This window comes from Doryrhamphus excisus, chromosome 21, assembly GCF_030265055.1.
Source record: "Doryrhamphus excisus isolate RoL2022-K1 chromosome 21, RoL_Dexc_1.0, whole genome shotgun sequence".
Classification (NCBI taxonomy): domain Eukaryota; kingdom Metazoa; phylum Chordata; class Actinopteri; order Syngnathiformes; family Syngnathidae; genus Doryrhamphus; species Doryrhamphus excisus.
This window is the reverse complement of record NC_080486.1, coordinates 8,842,793-8,864,717: the sequence shown is the minus strand read 5'-3', so window position 1 is coordinate 8,864,717 and position 21,925 is coordinate 8,842,793. Positions and strand designations below refer to the sequence as shown.

General features: G+C 36.6%; 3 protein-coding genes across 5 annotated transcripts; 2 read left to right on the top strand and 1 right to left on the bottom strand.

Annotated features, from left to right (window-relative positions):
* Positions 1-103: 103 nt before the first annotated feature.
* LOC131108935 (ADP-ribosyl cyclase/cyclic ADP-ribose hydrolase 1) lies at positions 104-5,435 on the bottom strand. Of its 2 annotated transcripts, none has more exons than XM_058060383.1 (10): positions 4,591-5,435; positions 4,426-4,519; positions 4,230-4,353; positions 2,856-2,982; positions 2,646-2,781; positions 2,484-2,566; positions 1,579-1,652; positions 1,412-1,504; positions 331-417; positions 104-268 (listed from the first exon to the last, which is right to left on the bottom strand). In XM_058060383.1, the coding sequence occupies exons 2-10, from the start codon at positions 4,472-4,474 to the stop codon at positions 172-174; spliced, it is 870 nt and encodes a 289-aa protein (XP_057916366.1). In that variant the 5' UTR covers positions 4,475-4,519; positions 4,591-5,435; the 3' UTR covers positions 104-171. The 2 variants fall into 2 exon arrangements, with proteins under 2 accessions (XP_057916366.1, XP_057916367.1); XM_058060384.1 differs by having other exon boundaries at positions 4,426-4,446.
* Positions 5,213-17,825, top strand: LOC131108937 (inositol monophosphatase 1-like). The gene is made up of 10 exons (XM_058060387.1): positions 5,213-5,288; positions 5,687-5,757; positions 5,873-5,980; positions 6,300-6,433; positions 6,569-6,673; positions 6,920-6,965; positions 7,062-7,170; positions 7,248-7,356; positions 7,504-7,655; positions 9,323-17,825. The coding sequence occupies exons 3-10, from the start codon at positions 5,918-5,920 to the stop codon at positions 9,442-9,444; spliced, it is 840 nt and encodes a 279-aa protein (XP_057916370.1). The 5' UTR covers positions 5,213-5,288; positions 5,687-5,757; positions 5,873-5,917; the 3' UTR covers positions 9,445-17,825.
* Positions 17,826-17,859: 34 nt separating this feature from the next.
* On the top strand, positions 17,860-21,437 carry LOC131108936 (inositol monophosphatase 1-like). 2 transcript variants are annotated; one of them, XM_058060386.1, is made up of 9 exons: positions 17,860-17,918; positions 18,191-18,279; positions 18,390-18,529; positions 18,597-18,701; positions 20,146-20,191; positions 20,281-20,389; positions 20,473-20,581; positions 20,871-21,022; positions 21,178-21,437. In XM_058060386.1, exons 2-9 carry the CDS (start codon positions 18,217-18,219, stop codon positions 21,303-21,305), a joined length of 852 nt encoding a protein of 283 aa, XP_057916369.1. In that variant the 5' UTR covers positions 17,860-17,918; positions 18,191-18,216; the 3' UTR covers positions 21,306-21,437. The 2 variants fall into 2 exon arrangements, with proteins under 2 accessions (XP_057916369.1, XP_057916368.1); XM_058060385.1 differs by having other exon boundaries at positions 17,864-17,924; positions 18,199-18,279.
* Positions 21,438-21,925: the final 488 nt, after the last annotated feature.

Here is a 21,925-nt window from a genome sequence, read left to right as displayed (position 1 = left end):
AAGTTTTAAAAAGTTTTAAAAAGTTTTTTAAAAAGTTTTAAAAGTTTTTTAGTTTTTCTTTAATTAAAAAATTGTTTTAATTAAAAAAAAATTTGTTTAAAATTGGTGAAGTAGTTTTTGCGTAATCTTGGAAACTAACCAAGCACGGGTGAGTTTGGATAACAAAAAAACTCATCGGAATGTCGTATTTCTGTGTGACAGGCTATCCGCGCACATCCTGCAGGATGAGTGTTCCGGGTTCTGGACGCACTGCAGGATCATCAGGATCCTGTGGACACATTGGACGTCGCTTTAGATCTGATCTGTGTGTCTTTCCAGAGTGTCACTTACTGGTCGTTGTCCGAGCAGGTCCAGCGAAAACCTCTGAAGCGGAGTATGTGGATCAGGTCCACAATGGAACCTCGATCACAGGATTCTCTGTGAAGGAAAAAAAAAATTGGGAAAAAACTTCTTTCTCAGGTTTTGCTACAGGTCTTACTGAATAGGTGCAGATTCTGGAAGAACTAGAAAGGTTATTGTGTGTAGCTGCTCTATGGGAGTCCACAACTCAATACATTCATTTTCTACCACTTTTCCTCACAAGGATGGCAGGGGTGCTGGAGCCTATCCCAGCTGTCTTCGGGCGAGAGGTGGGGTACACCCTGGACTGGTGGCCAGCCAATCACAGGGCACATATAGACAAACAACCATTCACACTCACATTCATACCTATGGACAATTTGGAGTTGCTAATTAACCTAGCATGTTTTTGGAATGTGTGTTTTTGGAATTTTTGGAACCCGGAGAAAACCCACGCATGCACGGGGAGAACATGCAAACTACACACAGGGATGGCCGAGGGTGGAATTTAACCCTGGTCTCCTAGCTGTGAGGTCTGCGCGCTAACCACTCGACTGCCGTGCCCCCCTGAAAAAAAATTTTGCGGAAAAAAAACTTCTTTCTCAGGTTTTGCTACAGTTCTTGCTGAATAGTTGCAGATTCTGGAAGAACTAGAAAGGTTATTGTGTGTAGCTGCTCTATAGGAGTCCACAAATCAATACAATGGGATGAAAATTCACATAATAGGTCCCCTTTTTGAAAAATATTACAATATTAATTCATTCATTTTCGACCGCTTTTTCCTCACAAGGGTCGCCGAGGGTGGAATTGAACCCTGGTCTCCTAGCTGTGAGGTCTGCGCGCTAACCACTCATCCACCGTGCCGCCCTGAAAAAAATTTTGGGGGAAAAAAACTTCTTTTGCTACAGTTCTTGCTGAATAGGTGCAGATTCTGGAAGAACTCGAAAGGTTATTGTGTGTAGCTGCTCTATAGGAGTCCACAACTCAATACAATGGGATAAAAATTCACATAAAAGGTCAACTTTTTGAAAAATATTCCAATATAAAAGTTTAAAAAGGTTGCCATTCTTACATAAATGGTCCGTCCAGGTTGGCCACCACCTTGATGTTGACATAGTTGACCCTGTGTGGATTCAGACCATCCAACTCCACACTTCCAAACATGCTATAAAATTAACCAAAAAACAGAAATCATAGCCAAATATATGATATTATTAAAGGTTCCACAATGAAATAAACCTGTTCCTGTTGAAGGCGTTCTCAATGGATCCATTGAGTAAGACGGTGATGTTCCCACAAGCCATTTCTGCAAACTAGTATTAGAAGATGAACAGCAGAAGGTTGATGGTGCAAATACAGTACAGTAGCACTCACATTTTTTGAAGCTTGCCTCCAAAGAGAGTACACGGGATGATCTATACACTAATAAAGGCATATTTTTATCTTATCTTATTAAGTTATAAATGAAATTATTTTATAAATGCTAAAAATAAATGACTGAAAAAAAATTCAGTGTTAATAAATATTATATTTGTGATGTTCTAAGATTGATATAATTAATATTAATAAATGAAAATAATTAATGTAAATGAAAAAACAAATACATGCATATATAACAAAAAATATGGAAAAATTGAAATAGAAAAATTAAAACTAATAATAAAATAAATATAAATAAAAATTAAAAACATAGAAATACATTAATATAATTATAAGTTTTCTCGAGTGGGACTAATAAAGTCATATTTTATCTCATTTTATTATGTTATAAATACAATTATTATTTTATTATAATTCTATAATTACAAATTGAACTGAATTCATGCTAAAATAATTAATGAATGAAAAAAAAATCTGCGCTAACAAATAAAATGGCAAAAATATTGAATAAATAAATAAAACACAAAAAATAAATATATAAATAAAAACAAATGAAGTTTTATGCCAAACTACATCAAGAAAAAATTCAAATAAATACATACTTAATGAATAAATTATTGCAAGCGGAAGCTTGTGTTGACGTGCATGGCGTGTGTGTGTGTGTGTGTGTATTTTCCTGGGTGTGTTAAAAACGTGCCGGGTTGTTCCGAATGGAGTGTTCTCTGATGTTTACGATGGGAAAGTCACAGTACAGTAGCACTCACATTTTTTGAAGCTTGCCTCCAAAGAGAGTACACGGGATGATCTATACACGCCGACCACTGAGGACAGGAGCCAAAATCGAAATCTGGGATGATAAATAATCCCGATTGAGTTCAGTGAACGTAAACGGATAAAACAAGGAAGTAGCGGCGTAATACGTATACCCCATTCTTCCTGTTGACCACACCAAATGAGATCGTTGAACATGTAACCAACCAGCGTGTCCTCCAGTGTCCAAAACCGCCGCATCACCGCTGCATAGTCGTGTATGAGTGTTCTGGTCTTACTCCAGAAAAGGAACTGATTAAAAACAACAAGCGGATATTAATTAGGCCTCCTTCCAAATTAATCGTAACCAGTTAACAGCCCGCTACCCGGTCGCAGGCCCAAGTTTGCGGTATGGCTTGGAACATGTGTCGGTAGTCCTCCACGGCAACGCCGCAGGACGCCTGCTGCACCACCGCCTCCTCAAACTGTCGCCAGATCTCCTCACAGTCATACCTATGTAGAAAGCCACTGCAGCGTTAGCATGGAACCATATTTGGTAACTTGGTGAGGAGCTATCATGTCATTTATTTATATTTAGCAAAAAAATAACACACACTAAGCAAAAATAAATGAATGAATAAATAAAAATAAAAATAAAAATAAAAATAAAAATAAAAATAAAAATAAAAATAAAAATAAAAATAAAAATAAAAATAAAAATAAAAATAAAAATAAAAATAAAAATAAAAATAAAAATAAAAATAAAAATAAAAATAAAAATAAAAATAAAAATAAAAATAAAAATAAAAATAAAAATAAAAATAAAAATAAAAATAAAAATACAATAATTGTAATTAAAACAAATATTATAATATTAATCGTATAATATTAATAAAAATGTTTGGGGAAAAAATCAAATCCAATTTTTGGATATATAATATATAAAGAAGGATAATATAATAATAATATAATATGAAAATAGCTTAAAAATAATAATAATAAAATAATAAAAAATACAAAAGTAAGTAAAATAAAAATGTTTGGGGAAAAAATGAATAATCAAATACAATTTTTGGATATATAATATATAAAATAAAGATAATATACTAATAACATAATATAAAAAAAGGAAAAATACAATAAAATAGCTTGGATATAATTGACTAATTAACTTACTCACATACTGTAATAACAAACAATTACAATAAAATACAACTGATATACTGATATGATACAATAACCTATAATTTAAACAATCATAATATTAATAATTAAAAGGAACAAAAGATAGGCAACATTTTTCTCTAATCAAGTTGTTAATTAATTTATGCACATAATCATAAACAATTACAATAAATATTGACACACTGATATAATGAAACACAATACAATAACCTATAATTACAAAAATTATATTAATCGCTCAAATCCAACAAAAACTTATGCGTATTTGAGTAAAAAAATACATTAATTTAGTTGCACAATTATAAAGCGAACATAATAAAATGAGACTAATGATATCATGCAATACAAAAACAATAGTTTAATAATTATAGAATATTTATGATTAATATTAATAATACAAATAAAAATGTTACAGCAAAAAATATGACAAAATGGTTTCACGTTTAATCTTGAATTATAGCTATCACTTCCCCCTTTAGTGTCCTGCATGGCCTATGACCTCCAAATACTACAAAATGTTGTTTTTACATCATAAAATCAAATTAAATTAAATTTATGGTTAGATAATGCATTACCTAACGCCGGGGTTGACGAGTGTGATGTAACTGAAACAGCGTCCCACCACGATGTGCTTGATGTTGGGGGTCGTGCCGAAATGAGCTGACAGTGGACCGGGACTCATGGAAACCACAAGTAGACCTTTTGGGAACGGACAACAAGTTCATTGTCTGAAAAAAAAAAACAAAAAACGGACAGCACACCAAAACTTACATGCCGCAACGCTGATCATCACTGAAGATGTTTTGGGGGTGGTTGTCATGGTGACAGAGAGGCCTTATTGTTAGTTTGGCAGAACTAGAAGACACTGTACATGCAACGTGATTGATTTTGCACAAAGTTTTTCAGTTTTTTGGGGTAATAAAAGCACATGCTTACCAGTATTCCGTCTTCTCAGGGCTGGTGGGCGACAATGCTGAGTGTCAAAGCAGACGCTCCCTGGTGAAAAAGACAGATGTTTTCCCCCAAGGCCCCTGTTGCAAATAGTGCCTCCGCATGACTCTCATTATTTCACAGCACAACATGAGGGTTGTCTTTTGGGAAAAGGCAAAACAGCTTAAGGAAAACTGATGCTTATATTTTGAGACGGTAGGAAAGCCTGCAAGACAACCACTGGGAAAAAGTTAATTTCGAATTTTATTATTTAATTATTCAATTTAATCTTTTTGTATCACTGTATTTTATGTTCTTCATGTGTCCTGCGTTAATTTAGAATTTATTACTGCTGCCAGAAAGTATATTTTTGGTGCAGCAGGTGAGAAATTATTTTAAATACATTATATATTACATGTAACATACAAATAAAGCCTTCTAGCCAATGAAAATAACGAATCAAAATCATGTGACCTTCAGTTTCCCAATAGAAAATGCTCCGTTATATAGTTGCAGAATAATGTTAATAAGATTGTTTGAACAGTATACACTAAGTACACTAAAAATACACTGGCAGCGGTCCTACCAATGAAAAGCCACACCAAAATCACGTGACACAAACTGATCAATCAGAGCCCTTGCGTTCAACCCAGTCGTCTGTTTGCTAGCAACCCTGCTAGCTACAGTTCAAACGCCAACGTCTGGTAAAGAAAATGTTTTTATGTTTAAATATAAATATGTCTGGAATTATGTTGTTATCGTTAAGCTCTTCAGGGGTTCATTTACTTGTTTTTCGTCCTATTACACGCTCAGACTGACCGCTAGCTATGTGGTTAGCTGCTTAGTGTTAGCGGCTAAGGCGGAAGTTGTCAAAGTTGCTAGCTTGTTAGCGTTAGCGGCTCAAGCGGAAGTTGTCACAATAATAAAGTACGCGTGACTGAATGCCGCATTGAAATATCATCTGTTTTAACACTACCACTAAAGACTGTTTTGCTAATCAATGTCTGTATTAGTTTGTGTAATGTCTTTAGATAGACGATTATAATAACAATCGTGTAACGGAAATATGAATGAAATTGTTGACACTTTTAACGCCCACTAGGTGGCGTCACAGCTTCGTTGTGCATTTGAACGCATCACCCCTCCAGGCAACAGCTTGCAGTGACCTGACAGGTTTGTCCTGCTTTTGTCTCATTTCATACACTCTTCTGCTCCATGTAGGTTCTTATCACAGCCTGTCATCATGTGACTGCGTGTGTTTATACAAGTTTTTTCTTTTGTCTCATAGGGAGTCCTTTTGTTGGATTTGTGTGTAGTTTTCTCCGTGTGAACAATGGGTGATCCTTGGCAGGAGTGCATGGAGCACTGTGTGGCGGTCACGAAACAGGCTGGCAAGGTAATTTATGAATACAAACATAAATATTGTAAAAGAAAAATGATATGTGGTATGGACATAGGAAAAAAAACAGTAGTTGGTTGAGCACCCAGCTTTAAGATGTGTAGTGAAGCCTGAAGTTGGACGATTTTCTCTTCACGACATGTCATGAAAAGCCACAACTTAAAAAGCAAGCATTTTACTACTTTTTTACTATTTTATCTGGGATAGTCGGCTGTATTTGAAAAAAAACTTGCCTATATGACCTTGGATACTATTTACCTTATATAGCTAACATTGAAGTAACTGAAGAACCCATTTTTTTTTCAACCCTCGCTAGATGATCTGCGAGGCGCTCCAGAAGGACATCGCCGTCATGCACAAGAGCTCGCCGGTCGACCTCGTGACCGAGACGGACCAGCGAGTGGAGCAACTCATTATATCCTCCATCAAGGCCAAATTCCCCACACACAGGTTGCTGCACATGCTTTATGTCCAAATAAGGTCATGAAGTCACATATGAATTAGACCTAATGTCAGATAACAACCAGAATAGCTGTTTGCAGTGTTTAGGTGTACCTAATGATGTGACCTTGTGGGGTTTTAAAGCTTCATAGGTGAGGAGTCGGTGGCAGCGGGCGCTCCGAGCGTTCTCAGCGATCACCCGACGTGGATCATCGACCCGATTGACGGCACCACCAATTTTGTCCACAGGTACGAACCCCCCCCCCCCCCCCCCCCCCCCCCCCACACACACACACACACAGCTTTTGGTGTTTGTTTTATTTCTGTCTTGTCTATTTTGGTCTTTTAATTGCCTGTCTTCTCTGTCTACTCTAATTAGACAGCCTTTATGAGACTGAACATAATAGAAATGCATTCCTATGAGTTTAAACCTAAAGGGAGTTCATTAATTAAACAGTGGCTTTCTATTGTATGTTTTTTTTTTTTTTTGCACAGATTCCCATTTGTGTCAGTGTCAATTGGCTTCACTGTGAAGAAAGAGGTTTGGGAGTGATTTGTAATAAAGTACTGTAATTATCACATTCGCAATTTATCTCAATCATACAGTTTTTTGATTGTGATGCATCTTGTTCTTCAGATAGAGTTCGGGGTGGTGTACAGTTGCATAGAGGACAAAATGTACACCGCCCGCAAAGGGAAGGGCGCCTTCTGCAACGGTGTCCCCATTAAAGTGTCAGGACAGGAAGGTGACTTTTCCGTGGTTCATCCAGCAGGTGGCGTTGACAATCTTTACAAGCTTCACCTCCTTTTGTGTCGGTGTCAGATCTCAGGCGCAGCCTGGTGCTGACTGAGGTGGGCTTCAAAAAGGACCCTGAGCAGTTCACAACAATGATGGCCAACATCAAGAGCATCCTGACCATCCCTGTGCACGGGTAACTCAAGGTTTCATTGCAGTTTGTGTGTTAGTTAACATCCCTACACAAACAATTACTGATATTTGACTCTTCAATGGTGAGGAGTGGGGGGGGGGTGTGGAAGTGGTTTGTCAACTTTAGTGTTAATGACATGTTTCGTCTCAGTATTCGCTCACCAGGCAGCGCTGCCATCAACATGTGTCTGGTCGCGTGTGGCTCCGCCGACGCTTACTACCACATGGGCATCCACTGCTGGGACATGGCTGGAGGAGCCGCCATTGTCACAGAGGCGGGGGGAGTTATCATGGATGTCTCAGGTGAGATGATTGATTTGAGGCGCATTGATGCTTCGTTCAAAGACTGGACTAGAGTTGTCCTCATCAAATGTTGTTCCTCATCAATTGTATGCTCCAGGCTTTTCATTTTAATAACAAATAATATAAAATATTAATATTTATAATATTATTAATTAATTATTAATTGATTGTATTATTTATTATTAATTAATATATTATCAATAATATTAATTAAAATAAAAATGTTTAGGGAAAAATAAAAAATCTAATAAAATTTTTGATATATTTTTCTATAATATATAAAATAAGGATAATATAATAATAATAATATAATATATAAAAAAGAAAAAATACAATAAAATAGCCTGGAAATAATTGACTAATTAACTTACTCACATACTGTAATAATAAATATTACAATAAAATACCACTGATATACTGATATAATACAATAACTTATAATTTAAACACTTAATAATATTAATAATTAAAATGCAAACAAACAAAAATGTGAAAAAATAATACATAAAAAATATGGGACATTTTTCTCTCAAAGTTATTAATTAATTTATGCACATAATCAGAAACAATAACAATAAAATATGATTGATACACTGATATAATGAAATACATACAACATACAACAATACAACATACAACAATACCCTGTAATTTAAAAAGATATAATTATATTAATCACTGAAATCCAACAGAAATATGCATATTTGAGAAAAAAACAATAGTTTCATGATTATAGAATATTAATGATTAATATTAATCATACAAATAAAAAGTAAAAAAAATGATTGAGTGAAATATTCTTGGTTTTGCATTTAATCTTGAATTATAGCTATCATTTCCCCCTTTAGTGTCCCGCTTGGCTTATGTAGCGAAACCTAAGGAAGGTGTTTCCCACACAGGCCCGCCACAAATACATTTTAACCGCCACAGAAATAGATACACCGCCATACATTATCTCTTAAATATTCTATATATTCTCTCACAAATGGTGAAGTATTCCCGCAAAAGTACTCCCAAAATCTGCAACTTATTCTGTCGTACAGAATGTATTAGAGCTAAATCAGCGCTGTCACATTATATAAGCTACAAGTCGAAACAAGAGTCTTTTCAGCTTGGCTGCGAGTTCTGCTCTTCTCAAAACAGGAAGTGGAAAGGTTTGAGTAATCCAATCTTCCTCAACAAGACTGATATTGCTCATTCACGTGAAAAAAGATTACATGTTATATTCATTAATTAAAATTTCTGCAAGGTTTGTTAATGTCTGTATTCCTGCTTGAAGGATGCTGGTTGAAAAGCGCTGTCATCGAGCAAAACATGAGGGGGAAGCATATCGTCAACACCTTTCAGAGTGTCCTCACTTTACATACTCTGTCAAGGACGTGTCGCTTTCAGACTTAATTCTGATGTCACGTATCATATTTGCTGATTTTTTTTTTTTTAATTCAAATTTGACATGCCGGGGAGGTGACTTTACAAGGAGGCTCCAGCATCATGCGTCATTTTTGCACGATGAAGGCCAAACATCTTAAGAAGATGAAGCATAACGACATAACTTGAGGCGTGCACACTCAGTCAAGACGACGCACGGCGTCTTGAGTCCCATGATGAACATATGCGACATGAAATGCTAATGCGTAACGCTTTATGTCCTCCTTTCGCTCATCCAGGTGGGCCGTTTGATCTGATGTCCCGCCGGCTCATCGTGGCCAGCAGCAGAGCCGTGGCCGAGCGCATCGCCGCACGGATAACCGAGTTTGGCGTCGGCAGGGACGACGCAGATGGCTCGTAAAAAAAAAAAAAAAAAAACGGCAGCCTCATGAAGGTAGAGAAACCTGAGGCGTCGGGCTAAAGTTTTTCAAATTGAAATACACAAGCCAAGTGTGATAATTTTAAAGTAATACCAGAGTGTTGTTGTGAAATACGGGATAGGCTAACTTCACCAGCCTGGTGAACCTAGCACCAGTACCTGTGCAGTACAATGCATTATGTCACTACCTTATTCCAAAATGGAATAAATTCATTTTTTCCCCTCAAAATTCTACACACAACACCTTGTAGTAACAACATTAAGAAATATTTAAAAAAAAATTTGCTAATTTATTAAAAATAAAAAACGAAGAAATTATGCTCTACAATTATTATATCTAGTAATAATTGCAGCTACATTTCTTATCCATCCCGAGCGCATCGCCGCACGGATAACCGAGTTTGGCGTCGGACGACGCAGATGGCTCGTAAAAAAAAAAAAACGGCAGCCTCGTCCGCCAATTTAACGGGTATTCACATATCTAACAAGCCGTGAGTTTGTCTCTTACCTCCGAGGGCCAGCATTCCTTTTGAATTTGAGACAGGAACACTTGTATTTGTGTGGCTAGCATAGAAGTAGCACGCCATCAAGGGAGTTCACCTGTAAGTACACTCGATGCATACAAGTATCGGATGCCTGCAGGGAGTCATCATGCATCTTTAACGGCCCAATAATTCAGTTGGAAACGTGGGAGGGACTAACATAGCTGCACCAGCGCACTCGTGTATAAAAATACAGCCGAATAGTAAAAAAATGGCAGCAAAAATACATTTGAAATATTATCAGAATAAATGTCATTTTATGGGAAAATAATCCTAATTTTACTAGAATAATGTAATAATATTATTAGGAAAAACATGTCATTTTTAAAAGCATAGTAATCATATGCAAGAATGCAAACTTTGGACAATTAAGCTGGGGAAAAAGTTATAATATTCATTCATTTTCTACCGCTTATCCTCATGAGGGTCGCGGGGGGGGGGAGGGGTGCTGGAGCCTATCCCAGCCGTCTTCAGGCGAGAGGCGGGGTACACCCTGGACTGGTCGCCAGCCAATCACAGGGCACATATAGACAAACAATCATTCACACTCACATTCATACTTTCATACATACCAATTTGGAGTCGCCAATTAACCTAGCATGTTTTTGGAATGTGGGAGGAAGTCGGAGTTCCCGGAGAAAACCCACGTGGCCACCGTGCACACCGTTGTATTTATTAATTTTTTTACATGGTGCCAGTATTAAACTTTCAGACCGTTTCAGTGTAGTAAATACATCTGCATCTTATACTTTTGCTGTGTTTTTATTTGAGGAGCCCAGAGAGGGGCTAACGTCATTGCAGCACCCCATTGAATGCGTTGCTCAAATGCAATACAGTATGGAGTTTTTATTTTATTCATATTGGTACATGTTTGTATATTTGAGTGTGAAGTTGCTGTATGATGACTTTGGTGACTGTTATATTGTTATATACACATATAGACAAACAACCATTCACACTCACATTCATACCTATGGACAATTTGGAGTCACCAATTAACCTAGCATGTTTTTGGAATGTGGGAGGAAACCGGAGTACCCGGAGAAAACCCATGCATGCACGGGGAGAACATGCAAACTCCACACACAGAGATGGCCGAGGGTGGGATTGAACTCAGGTCTCCTAGCTGTGAGGTCTGCGCGCTAACCACTCGACCGCCATGCAGCCATACCTCAAAATATACACCAATATTAGTTTAAAATAAAAAAACAACAACACATTTTAAAGTTTTTTAAGGCATTGCATCTGAGCAACACATTCATTGGGGTGCTGCAATGACATCAGCCTCCCTCTGGGCTCTGTGCGCTCGGGCTCCGTCTGGTGGACAAAATCAGTATTGCGTATATGTCGCTTATCCTCCACGGAACTGCTCTTCTGGCAGTAACACATAATAGGTAGATGTTGTTTGTTATTTAATACTTGTATTGGTACATGTAATATATATTTCCTTTGAGTGTTAAGCTGCTGTGTAATGAGTTTAATTTTTTTTGTAAGATCAAATCATTAGTCAGAGATGGCCGAGGGTGGGATTGAACTCAGGTCTCCTAGCTGTGACGTCTGCGCGCGAACCACTTGACCACCATGCAGCCAAGTTATAACATGAATATAGTCAAAATATCATGGAGATAAAGTAATAACATTACAAAAAATAAAAAAACAAGCAAAAAAAAACAGTAATTTAACACTAAATATACTATATATTGATGGTCTGAATACCTTTTGTCCATATAGTGTAGATTTAGATGTTGTGTATGTACTGTAAGTAGTGAGCAAACACACAAAAAAACCCCCATTACATAATCATCACATTGTGTGCCGCCTTTTGACGTATGCCACTTCCTTCTGGATTGCTACATATGTACAAGCGTGTGTCATTCATAGAAGATGATTCAACATCTGTTAGCCCTGAGGAAAATGGCAGTCACGACAGCAGTATTTCTATTTGGCACTGATTTATATCATAGTTTAATTTAAGGTGGATAAACATTCTGTACTGTATACACAAACTTGAAATATTAAACACCTCCCGACAGATTGTCTGCTCTCCTTGTTGGGACATGGTTGATGGAGCAATCAGGAGACCAAACAGACACAACCACACAAACCGCTTTTTTTTGTTTTTTTAATTATTTCGCCATCCCAACCTGTCCGTCACCTGCTCTTTTATTCAATGTAAGCACCACGCCTCCACACCCTCCAGCTATAGGAGGACAAACAAACAAAAAAAAAAAGGCGGAACATGAAGGTAGAGAAACCTGAGGCTCCGGGCTAAAGTTTTTCAAATTCAAATGCACAAGCCAAGTGTGGTAATTCTAAAGTTATACCAGAGTGTTGTTGTGAAATAATAACTAATAATAAATAATAACTTCACCAGCCTGGTGAACCTAGCACCAGTACCTGTGCAGTACAATGCATTATGTCACTACCTTATTCTAAAATGTCATAAATTAATTTTTCCCCTCAAAATTCTACACAAAACACCTTGTAATAACAACATCAAGAAATGCTTTTTTTAATTTTTGAAAATTTATTAAAAATAAAAAACAAAGAAATTATGCTCTACAGCTTCATGGGAATGCATGCCATAGCACAAGCCAGGCATTCCTGGATGCACTGCATACATTAAACTTGTTTGTCAATCCATCCATTTTCTATGCTGGAGCCTATCCCAGCTGAAGCAACCACTTATCCACCGTGCGGCTAAACGTATTATTTCTCCATCCCAACCTGTCCATCACCTGCTCTTTTATAATACCAGAGTGTTGTTGTGAAATTCGGGATAGGCTAACTTCACCAGCCTGGTGAACCTAGCACCAGTACTTGTGCAGTGAAACGCATTATGTCACAGGCTTATTCCAAAATGTAATAAATTAATTTTTCCCCTCAAAATTCTACACACAACACCTTGTAATAACAACATTAAGAAATATTTTTAAAAATTTTTTGCAAATTTATAAAAAATAAAAAACGAAGAAATTATGCTCTACAGCTTCATTGCAGTGCATGCCACAGAACAAGCCAGGCATTCCTGGATGACTGCACACTTGTTTGTCAATCCATCTTTTTTCTATGCTGAAGCCTATCCCAGCTGGAGCAACCACTCTTCCACCGTGCGACTAAACATATTAGTAATAATTGCAGATACATTTCTTATCCATCCCTTGTGTTTAGTTGCAGTTTCAGCACTTCTCTAATGACTGAATGAGGTTATTTGTCAAGGTTGAGGTGCACCCGTTGACCCGGCTCCACTATGTTGGCTCCCGTCACACTACTATTTAGTCAGTGGTATGGAGAAACGGTTATAATTGGCAGCTACCACAGGGCTAATTCCTGTAGTTCTTTATAGCAGGGGTGCCCGACCACTATGACGAAAGGTGACACCCAACAAGGCGTGGAAAACTTTTATGTGCAATGATTTAAAAAAAAAGCAGTCAGACAAGATGTAGGCTTGTGTTGGTGGTAGTCCTTTTTCCTTTATATTAAGTGTCATATAGACGTCATATTTGGCGCTTAGCCGTCAAAGTCAGTGCAGCATCAGGACCAACTTGGCATTGCAGCCTGTTAAAAATGATTAGGAAGGAAAACAAAACATTTAATAAGTGTTCCTGTGTGTTCTTCTTGGCCGTGAGGAAGTGTGTGACCATTGTTCTGCTTCCGACTTTATTCCAACATGTTGGACACGATCCTGGGTGTACATTTTTCAACCATTTGTTGTCAAAAAGCCAAAATGTTGCCCTTTTAGTTTTGTTCAGCTTCAAGATTACCAACAAACAGACTTTTTTTTAATGAACAGGCATCTTGAAAAGGTGTCTTTGCAGCACTTCCTGTCCGGGTTTCATCAGAGCACATCCTGTCCTTGACTTTGCCCTTCAGTAGTTTTAGATCACTCACAGAAAAATACATGATTTTGCCCACCCTTTTATAGAAATGTAAAATATTTACATGTTGTGAAATATTGCCCTAAAAGAAATCCCAATGGTAAGTCATGTGATCATAATTATGAGGTAAAAAGTCTAAATTATGAGATGAAAAGTGAAAATTACAAAATAGTCACAAGGCAAAAAAGTCAAAATTCTGGGAAAGTCAGATAAAAAGTTGACATTCCGAAAATATGAAATTATTAAATAGAAAGTCGGAATTATGCAATGTTGAAATTATGAAAATAAAACTCTTAAAAACTTGACATGTTTTAAGCAAAAGTCGAAATTATGAGAAGTTGAAATCAGGAAATACGTCAAAATTACAAGAAAATTAAATTATTAAATAGAAAGTCGAAATTACGAGAAGTTGAAGCCATTAAATAGAAAGTCAAAATTATGAGAAGTTGAAATTAGGAAATATGTCAATATTACGAGAAAATTAAATAGTTAAATAGAAAGTCGAAATTACGAGAAGTTGAAATAATGAAATCAAAACTCTGAATTACAAGAAGTTGAAATTAGTAAATATGTCAAAATTACGAGAAAATGAAATAGTTAAATAGAAAGTCGGAATTACGAGCAGTTGAAATTAAATAGAAAGTCGAAATTATGCCAAATTGAAATTATGACATTAAAACTCAGAATTACAAGAAGTTTAAATTTGTAAAGAGAGTTGAAATTACGAGAAGTTGAAATTAGGAAATACGTCAAAATTACGAGAAAATAAAATTAGAAAGTCGGAATTACGAGAAGTTGAAATTAAATAGAAAGTCGAAATTATGCGAAATTGAAATTATGAAATTAAAACTCGGAATTACAAGAAGTTTAAATTTGTAAAGAGAAAGTCGAAATTACGAGAAGTTGAAATTAAATAGAAAGTCGAAATTATGCATGGTCTGCAGAAATGCTAACTATGCTAACGGCTAACATATTTTACCTATACCAAGCTACCCACATGTTGGTAAAAACGCTGAGCTTTGCGAAAGGTTAGCACAGTTTTCTTATCATGCTAAGGTACTCTTCTGTTCAACAGTTGGATAAAAATACTAAGCTATGCTATAGTTAACATAGTTTTCATATCATCGCTTATCCGAGAGTCACAGGGGTGCTGGAGCCTATCCCAGCTGGGGTGGGGCGGGTATGAATGAATGATTGTTGAACATAGTTAGCTAAAAATGGTAATCTATGCTAATATTCAGCATACTGTAACTTGATCCAAATGCTAATATTCAGCAAATCTTTGCTAACAAATTGCTTCAAGCTAGCGTATGTGACTGGCTCATCATAAAAAAAGCTAAAGAAAAACAGTTTTGAAAGTTAGCGCCCTCTCGGCAGCCGTGTAACCGTGGCAAACAATCACTTTAACATGTTAAAACTCCTTAAACCAGATAAACCAAACAAATGAAAGTATAGTGATGTTTATTGTTCTATTCTTACTTAGCCTAAGGTGTTAAAATGATATAGTCAACTCTTCCTGTCATTGCCAGCATGTTAGCATCACATGTATAGCTACTAGCGTCTCACTATGAAATAATACATTAAAAAAAAAGTACTCTAGACAGGAGAAAAACGGGAAAAATCCTGCACATCTTTCAAAAAACGCACCGTCGACCTTGACCAACATGAGTTTTAGTTGCCTTCACTTCCAGCTGTGAATCCCGGGAGGTCAGCATCCAAAACATTTGTCATTCGGGATCAATTATTCATATTAGAGCTGCCAGGAAGACAGCAAGACTGATGTATTTGTTTTCCTCGTTCTATTACCTCCCTCGGCTTTTATCTCCTGAGCGTTTTTACAGCGCACCAGCCCAATCTGCTGCTGCTCTCGGCCCCGGCGGAACTTTCTAGAAATCTTTTTCCATCTTAATAGCTCAAGTCAGGTGTCGTAGCCGAGGTTTTCTTAATGATCGCGCCAAATCTAAACTAATATGAACTGGAAACCTCATAGTACAAATATACAACATGAAGTGGCCAGAAATATTTCAATATTGAACAAAGCAAAACTGGTTCAACCATATCTTACTTATTGTGTGGAAATATGGGCTAATAACTATAAAAGCAATCTTCACTCGCTAAATGTACTGCAAAAAAAGGGCAGTAAGGATAATTCATAATGCCGCCTACAGAGAACATACTAACTCCTTATTTCTAAAATCACTAATACTTAACTTGCTGATATAGTTCATCTTCAAACAGCTAAAATAATGCATAAGGCTAAAAATAACCAATTAGCTAAAAATGTCATCCAATACTTCTCTACAAGAGAGGAGAAATATGATCTCAGGGAAGAAGTACATTTGAAACACTTATATGCTAGGACTATATTAAAAAGCCATAGCATTTCATAGCATGTCATTGTTTGCATGTTATCCTCATTAAAATATGAAAACCTATAAATGTTTGGGCGGTTTTAGTTAAAGCAGACACTGTTTTTTCATCTGTGTGATTTTGACAAAGATCAGATCACATTTGATGGTGATTTTATGCAGAAATGTGAGAAATTCCAAAAGGTTCAGATACTTTTTCATACCACTGTATGTACTTCGGTATGTGACAAAAAATATATATATAAGTGTGTAACATAAGTGCCAATAAAAATAAAAATAAAAATAAAAATAAAAATAAAAATAAAAATAAAAATAAAAATAAAAATAAAAATAAAAATAAAAATAAAAATAAAAATAAAAATAAAAATAAAAATAAAAATAAAAATAAAAATAAAAATAAAAATAAAAATAAAAATCATCTCGTCTCATAGGGTGAGGAGCTCAAGTACCAGATGGAGGGGTAGGATTTAATAAGCTTTGCTTCTTCCTACTCCTTTTGTAAGGTCATAATCACCTCGTACTTCGGTACAGGACAAAAAATTAAAAAATTAAAAAAACTTAAAAACCTTAAACTATATTAGGAAAGCAGGAAGTGAATAAATGTAACAGTTACTGATTGTAAAAGTACCAGATGGAGGGGTAGGATTTAATAAGCTTTGCTTCTTCCTACTCCTTTTGTAAGGTCATATCACCTCGTACTTCGGTCAAAAAATTGGACAAAAAATTAAAAACTAAAAAAAAATTAAAAACATTAAACTATATTAGGAAAGCAGAAAGTGAACAAATGTAACAGTTACTGATTGTAAAAGTACCAGATGGAGGGGTAGGATTTAATAAGCTTTGCTTCTTCCTACTCCTTTTGTAAGGTCATATCACCTTGTACTTCGGTACAGGACAAAAAATTTAAAAATTAAACAAAAATTAAAAACCTTAAATTATATTAGGAAGGCAGGAAGTGAACAAATGTAACAGTTACTGATTGTAAAAGTACCAGATGGATGGGTAGGATTTAATAAGCTTTGCTTCTTCCTACTCCTTTCGGACATGTGGAACTGTGAACTGATTATGCGATGCGTTCAATTGCAATCTGATGCATGTTCAAATGAACTAAAACCATTACCATTACCAATATTAGCAACAGAAGGCCTCATAGGACTGGATGTAACATTCACGGCTGTCGTGTCAACTCGTGTTAGATGACAAGCGGCAAAAAAGCGCCCATCAAGACGGAGTTACGCAAGGTGTGACAAGAATGGCATGCCTGAACGAGCCTTTCCTGCCTCTGATGCATTCAAGTCTTTCACCATTGTTACTGCATGCTTTATCGGAATATGAAAAGTGAATAAAAATAACTTGTGCTACAGAATTTTATAGTAATTTATAAAGACTGCATTTCTTCTTGCATGGGTCGAAGTTGCAAACAAGCTAAAACATGCACATTAGCATACCGATTCAGGTGAAAATTTTCCACTTGCTTACATTTAAATGTGCCATCATGCCGTTGCATGTTGTCATGAGGTGGATTTTTTTTTTTTTTTTTTGAGGCGGTGCTAGTACTTTTCCAACAACCACCCTCGGATGCAACACCTTAAGGTTCATTTTTCACAGGACGGAGCGCCACAAGTCAGAAGGTTTCCATTGGGTGAACCATCACATCGCTTCTCAAGGTAAAGTTGATACTAAGTTTTTAGTCTCGAGAGACTATTTTTAAAGTTTTGACTTCATTTGTTTAAGCTTGTAGAGTTTAGTGGGTGTGTTATTGCAAGCTTTCCGTGGCAGGATGTCAGTCTGTTACACAATTCATTCTTTTGTGACAGATCAGGTGTCTTTATGAGCCTCGGCGGACGGGGGGGCCCACCCAAATGTTCATCTGGTTTTGCATGCAGAAGTTTGCTTTAGGGTATCCTGCACCTAACAAGTTTTGTCTATTCCCACGCAGGTAAAGAAAAAAAAAAACGATAAACGATGGAGGACCCGTGGCAGAGAGCATACGATTTTGCTGTAGAAGTGGCGAGAAAAGCCGGAGCGGTACGTTTTGAGTCATTTTTAGGAATCGATTAACGACAGGAAATTGTGACACAAGTTGCTATTGTGCCAACAAGCGGTGAATGTGTCAACGGTCTTGTGTGTGACTTCAGGAAATTAGGAAAGCCGGCGAAAGTGAAATCAAAGTGATGACCAAGAGCTCCACCGTGGATTTGGTCACCAAAACTGACGAGAGGGTGGAGAAAATTATCATCAACTCCCTCAAAGAGGAATTTGGCGCCGACACCTACAGGTGAGTGTTTGACGGTTTTGCGTTCCCGGAACAGACTGACTGATCCGTTAATTTGTCCTCGCTGCAGTTTCATTGGAGAGGAGTCGGTCGCAAACGGAAAACCTTGCATTCTGACCGACAAACCCACGTGGATCATTGACCCGGTGGATGGAACCACCAACTTTGTCCATGGGTAAGACATCAACGGGATCTGGAATTAATGAACAGATCCATGATGAAAAGTGAAAATGACAAAATAGTCATGAGTTAAGGTAAAAAGTCAAAATTCTGGAAAAGTCAGAATTATTTCATAATTATTTCAAATTATGAGAAAAAGTACATGATAAGAAATCATGAGATAAAAAGTTTAAATTCTGAGAAGTTGAAATTATTAAGTAGAAAGTCGGAATTATGCGAAGTTGAAATCATGAAATTAAAACTCAGAATTACAAGAAGTAGACATTTTTAAAGAGAAAGTCAAAATTACGAGAAGTTGAAATTAGGAAATACGTCAAAATTACCAGAAGTTGAAATTTTTAAATAGGAAGTCAGAATTACGAGAAGTTGAAGTCATTAAATAGAAAGTCGGAATTATGCGAAGTTGAAATTATGAAATTAAAACTCGGAATTACAAGAAGTAGACATTTTTAAAGAGAAAGTCAAAAGTACGAGAAGTTGAAATTAGGAAATACGTCAAAGTTACAAGAAGTTGAAATTATGACATAGAAAGTCGGAATTACGAGAAGTTGAAGTCATTAAATAGAAAGTCAAAATTACGAGAAGTTGAAATTAGGAAATTCATCCAAATTACGAGAAAATTAAATTATTAAATAGAAAGTTGGAATTACAAGAAGTTGAAGTCATTAAATAGAAAGTCAAAATTACGAGAAGTTGAAATGAGGAAATTCATCAAAATTATGAGAAAATTAAATTATTAAAAAAAATCAGAATTACGAGAATTTGAAGTCATTAAATAGAAAGTCGAAATTACGAGAAGTTGAAATTAGGAAATACGTCAAAATACGTCAAAATTACGAGAAAATTATTAAATAAAAATTCAGAATTACGAGAAGTTGAAGTCATTAAATAGAAAGTCAAAATTACGAGAAGTTGAAATTAGGAAATTCGTCAAAATTATGAGAAGTTGAAATTAGGAAATTCGTCAAAATTACGAGAAAATTAAATTATTAAATAGCAAGTCGGAATTACGAGAAGTTTAAGTCATTAAATAGAAAGTCAAAATTACGAGAAGTTGAAATTAGGAAATGATTCAAAATTACGAGAAAATTAAATTATTAAATAGAAAGTCGGAATTACGAGAAGTTGAAATTATGAAAATAAAACGCTGATTTACAAGAAGTTGAAATCTTTAAAGAGAAAGTCGAAATTACGAGAAGTTGAAATTAGGAATTTTGTCAAAATTACGAGAAAATCTAATGATTAAATAGAAAGTCACCGAATGAATGAAGAATTCCATAGACTGATTACATTCAGTCTATGTTGGTTTCTCTTATAACTGACGGTGGGGGAGCCGATCGCTTTACCTACCGGACAGGTCTACATTGTGCAACCTCCCTCAACAATGCAAACAACAAAATTCCTCGAAGATTCCCTCTCATCTTTCATCACATCCACAGGTTCCCGTTTGTGGCCGTGTCTATCGCCTTTGCGGTGAAAAAAACGGTATGCACTAATCCCGTTCAGATAACCAGATACCTTGTCCTAATACCGGTCGGTTGTCACGAAAATAACGACAATGATCCAATGTCCAGTTGGAGTTTGGCGTTGTGTACAGTTGCTTGGAAGATAAAATGTACAAAGCCAGGCGAGGTCAAGGAGCCTTCTGTGACAACGAACCCATCCAAGTATCGGATGTGAAAGGTAAACCCACGGAAAAACGCATGATGGTACGGTTTGTACTCGTATTCTGCTTAACCGGAACATCCGCGTTTTTTTTACGGCAGATATTCATAAGTCCATTATCATCTCCGAACACGGGACGGACAGGAATCCAGAGAAGGTTACTAAGATCTTTTCCACCATGCAGAGGATTCTCCGCATCCCAGTGCATGGGTAAGTTCGTAATTCCAGGACTGGAAAATCACAGCTAACTTCCTGTGTGACTCATGTTTTGACACACAAGATCTTGATTCCGCGTTTTGTGTGTGTTTTTTTGTGTTTTTTTTGTGTTTTTTTTGTGTTTTTTTTGTGTTTTTTTTGTAAGTATACATCACCTCGTGGGAGTAATTGCTTTTGTTATTTTTCCCTGCCAGTCTTAGAACAACAAAGCTTTCACTTTTGCTTTCTTTATCGCTTCAGTATTATGTTAGCCAATTTGTACCATCCGCTAATGTACCTGCAGGCTCCGTGGGTCGGGGACCGCTGCCACCAACATGTGCCTGGTGGCGTGCGGGGCGGTGGAGGCCTTCTTTGAGATCGGGATCCACTGCTGGGACATCGCGGCGGGGGCGGTTATAGTGACAGAAGCGGGAGGAATTCTGCTGGATGTCGACGGTGCGTAACGCTTTCAAAAACGTGATCAAAGAGCACGTCGCCGCCGCCGCCGCAACACGGGAGAGCGGCAAGGTTCCCCGCCAATAGATGAAAGGGGAGATGTATTCTTTTGAAAGCCTTTCATAATAAAAGCTTCTTTGTGTGGGAAAATTTAGGGGGGCCATTCGATTTGATGTCCCGGAGGATGGTGTCGGCAAACAACAATATTATCGCTCACCGCATCATTAAGGAAATCGACATATTCCCCGTTGAGAGGGACGACGCAGAGGTGATCAAGAAGTGAGAGGATCCTTGCACCTTGTTTTCAAACACACACACACACACACACACACACACACACACACACACACACACACACACGCACATGGGTGGAGATGTCTTCTGTATTTTAGCAGAATAAAATAACTACCTTGCATCACCAGTGGCTGCCTTCATTTGCATGGTGTCTGTTTGATTAATAACCGAACTGTCAGTACTTAACTGTGTATTTTCGGGTTTTATGCAAATTAGTATGACCTCCTGAAGTCATATACTGCATAAAAAATTGTGTAGGTTCTTCCATTTTTGTCAGTTATAGCCACTGTCTCCTACAATGGTAGTTAAAGTCATGAGTCTATGCGTTTACCGGCCACTAGAGGTCGGTAATGCACCAACAATGAAGTGGTAATTTGCATGTATCTGTCATGATTATTATAAATGTGCGTTGTTGCAGTCATAAAGCACCGAATGCAAGGTGGTCATTTTTATTTTTCATGTCTGACCCCTTGGGCTTACAGGAACATTTTTTTTATTTTAGTTTAGGTTTCGGTTCTGGAATACTGATATTTTAGATATTTTTTTTATTTAATTTATTGTTTTTATTACTTTTTTTAAGGTTTAGGTTCTGGAAAGTTGATATTTCTT

Coding starts and splice junctions, on each gene's coding strand:
- LOC131108935 (XM_058060383.1), bottom strand. CDS start 4,474: ATGACAACCACCCCCAAAACATCTTCAGTGATGATCAGCGTTGCGGCA. Junction 4,354..4,425: donor GATGATCAGCGTTGCGGCAT/GTAAGTTTTGGT, acceptor CGTTCCCAAAAG/GTCTACTTGTGGTTTCCATG. Junction 1,505..1,578: donor AACGCCTTCAACAGGAACAG/GTTTATTTCATT, acceptor TTAATTTTATAG/CATGTTTGGAAGTGTGGAGT.
- LOC131108937 (XM_058060387.1), top strand. CDS start 5,918: ATGGGTGATCCTTGGCAGGAGTGCATGGAGCACTGTGTGGCGGTCACG. Junction 5,981..6,299: donor TCACGAAACAGGCTGGCAAG/GTAATTTATGAA, acceptor AACCCTCGCTAG/ATGATCTGCGAGGCGCTCCA. Junction 6,966..7,061: donor GCTTCACTGTGAAGAAAGAG/GTTTGGGAGTGA, acceptor CTTGTTCTTCAG/ATAGAGTTCGGGGTGGTGTA.
- LOC131108936 (XM_058060386.1), top strand. CDS start 18,217: ATGGAGGACCCGTGGCAGAGAGCATACGATTTTGCTGTAGAAGTGGCG. Junction 18,702..20,145: donor ACCACCAACTTTGTCCATGG/GTAAGACATCAA, acceptor TCACATCCACAG/GTTCCCGTTTGTGGCCGTGT. Junction 21,023..21,177: donor AATTCTGCTGGATGTCGACG/GTGCGTAACGCT, acceptor GGGAAAATTTAG/GGGGGCCATTCGATTTGATG.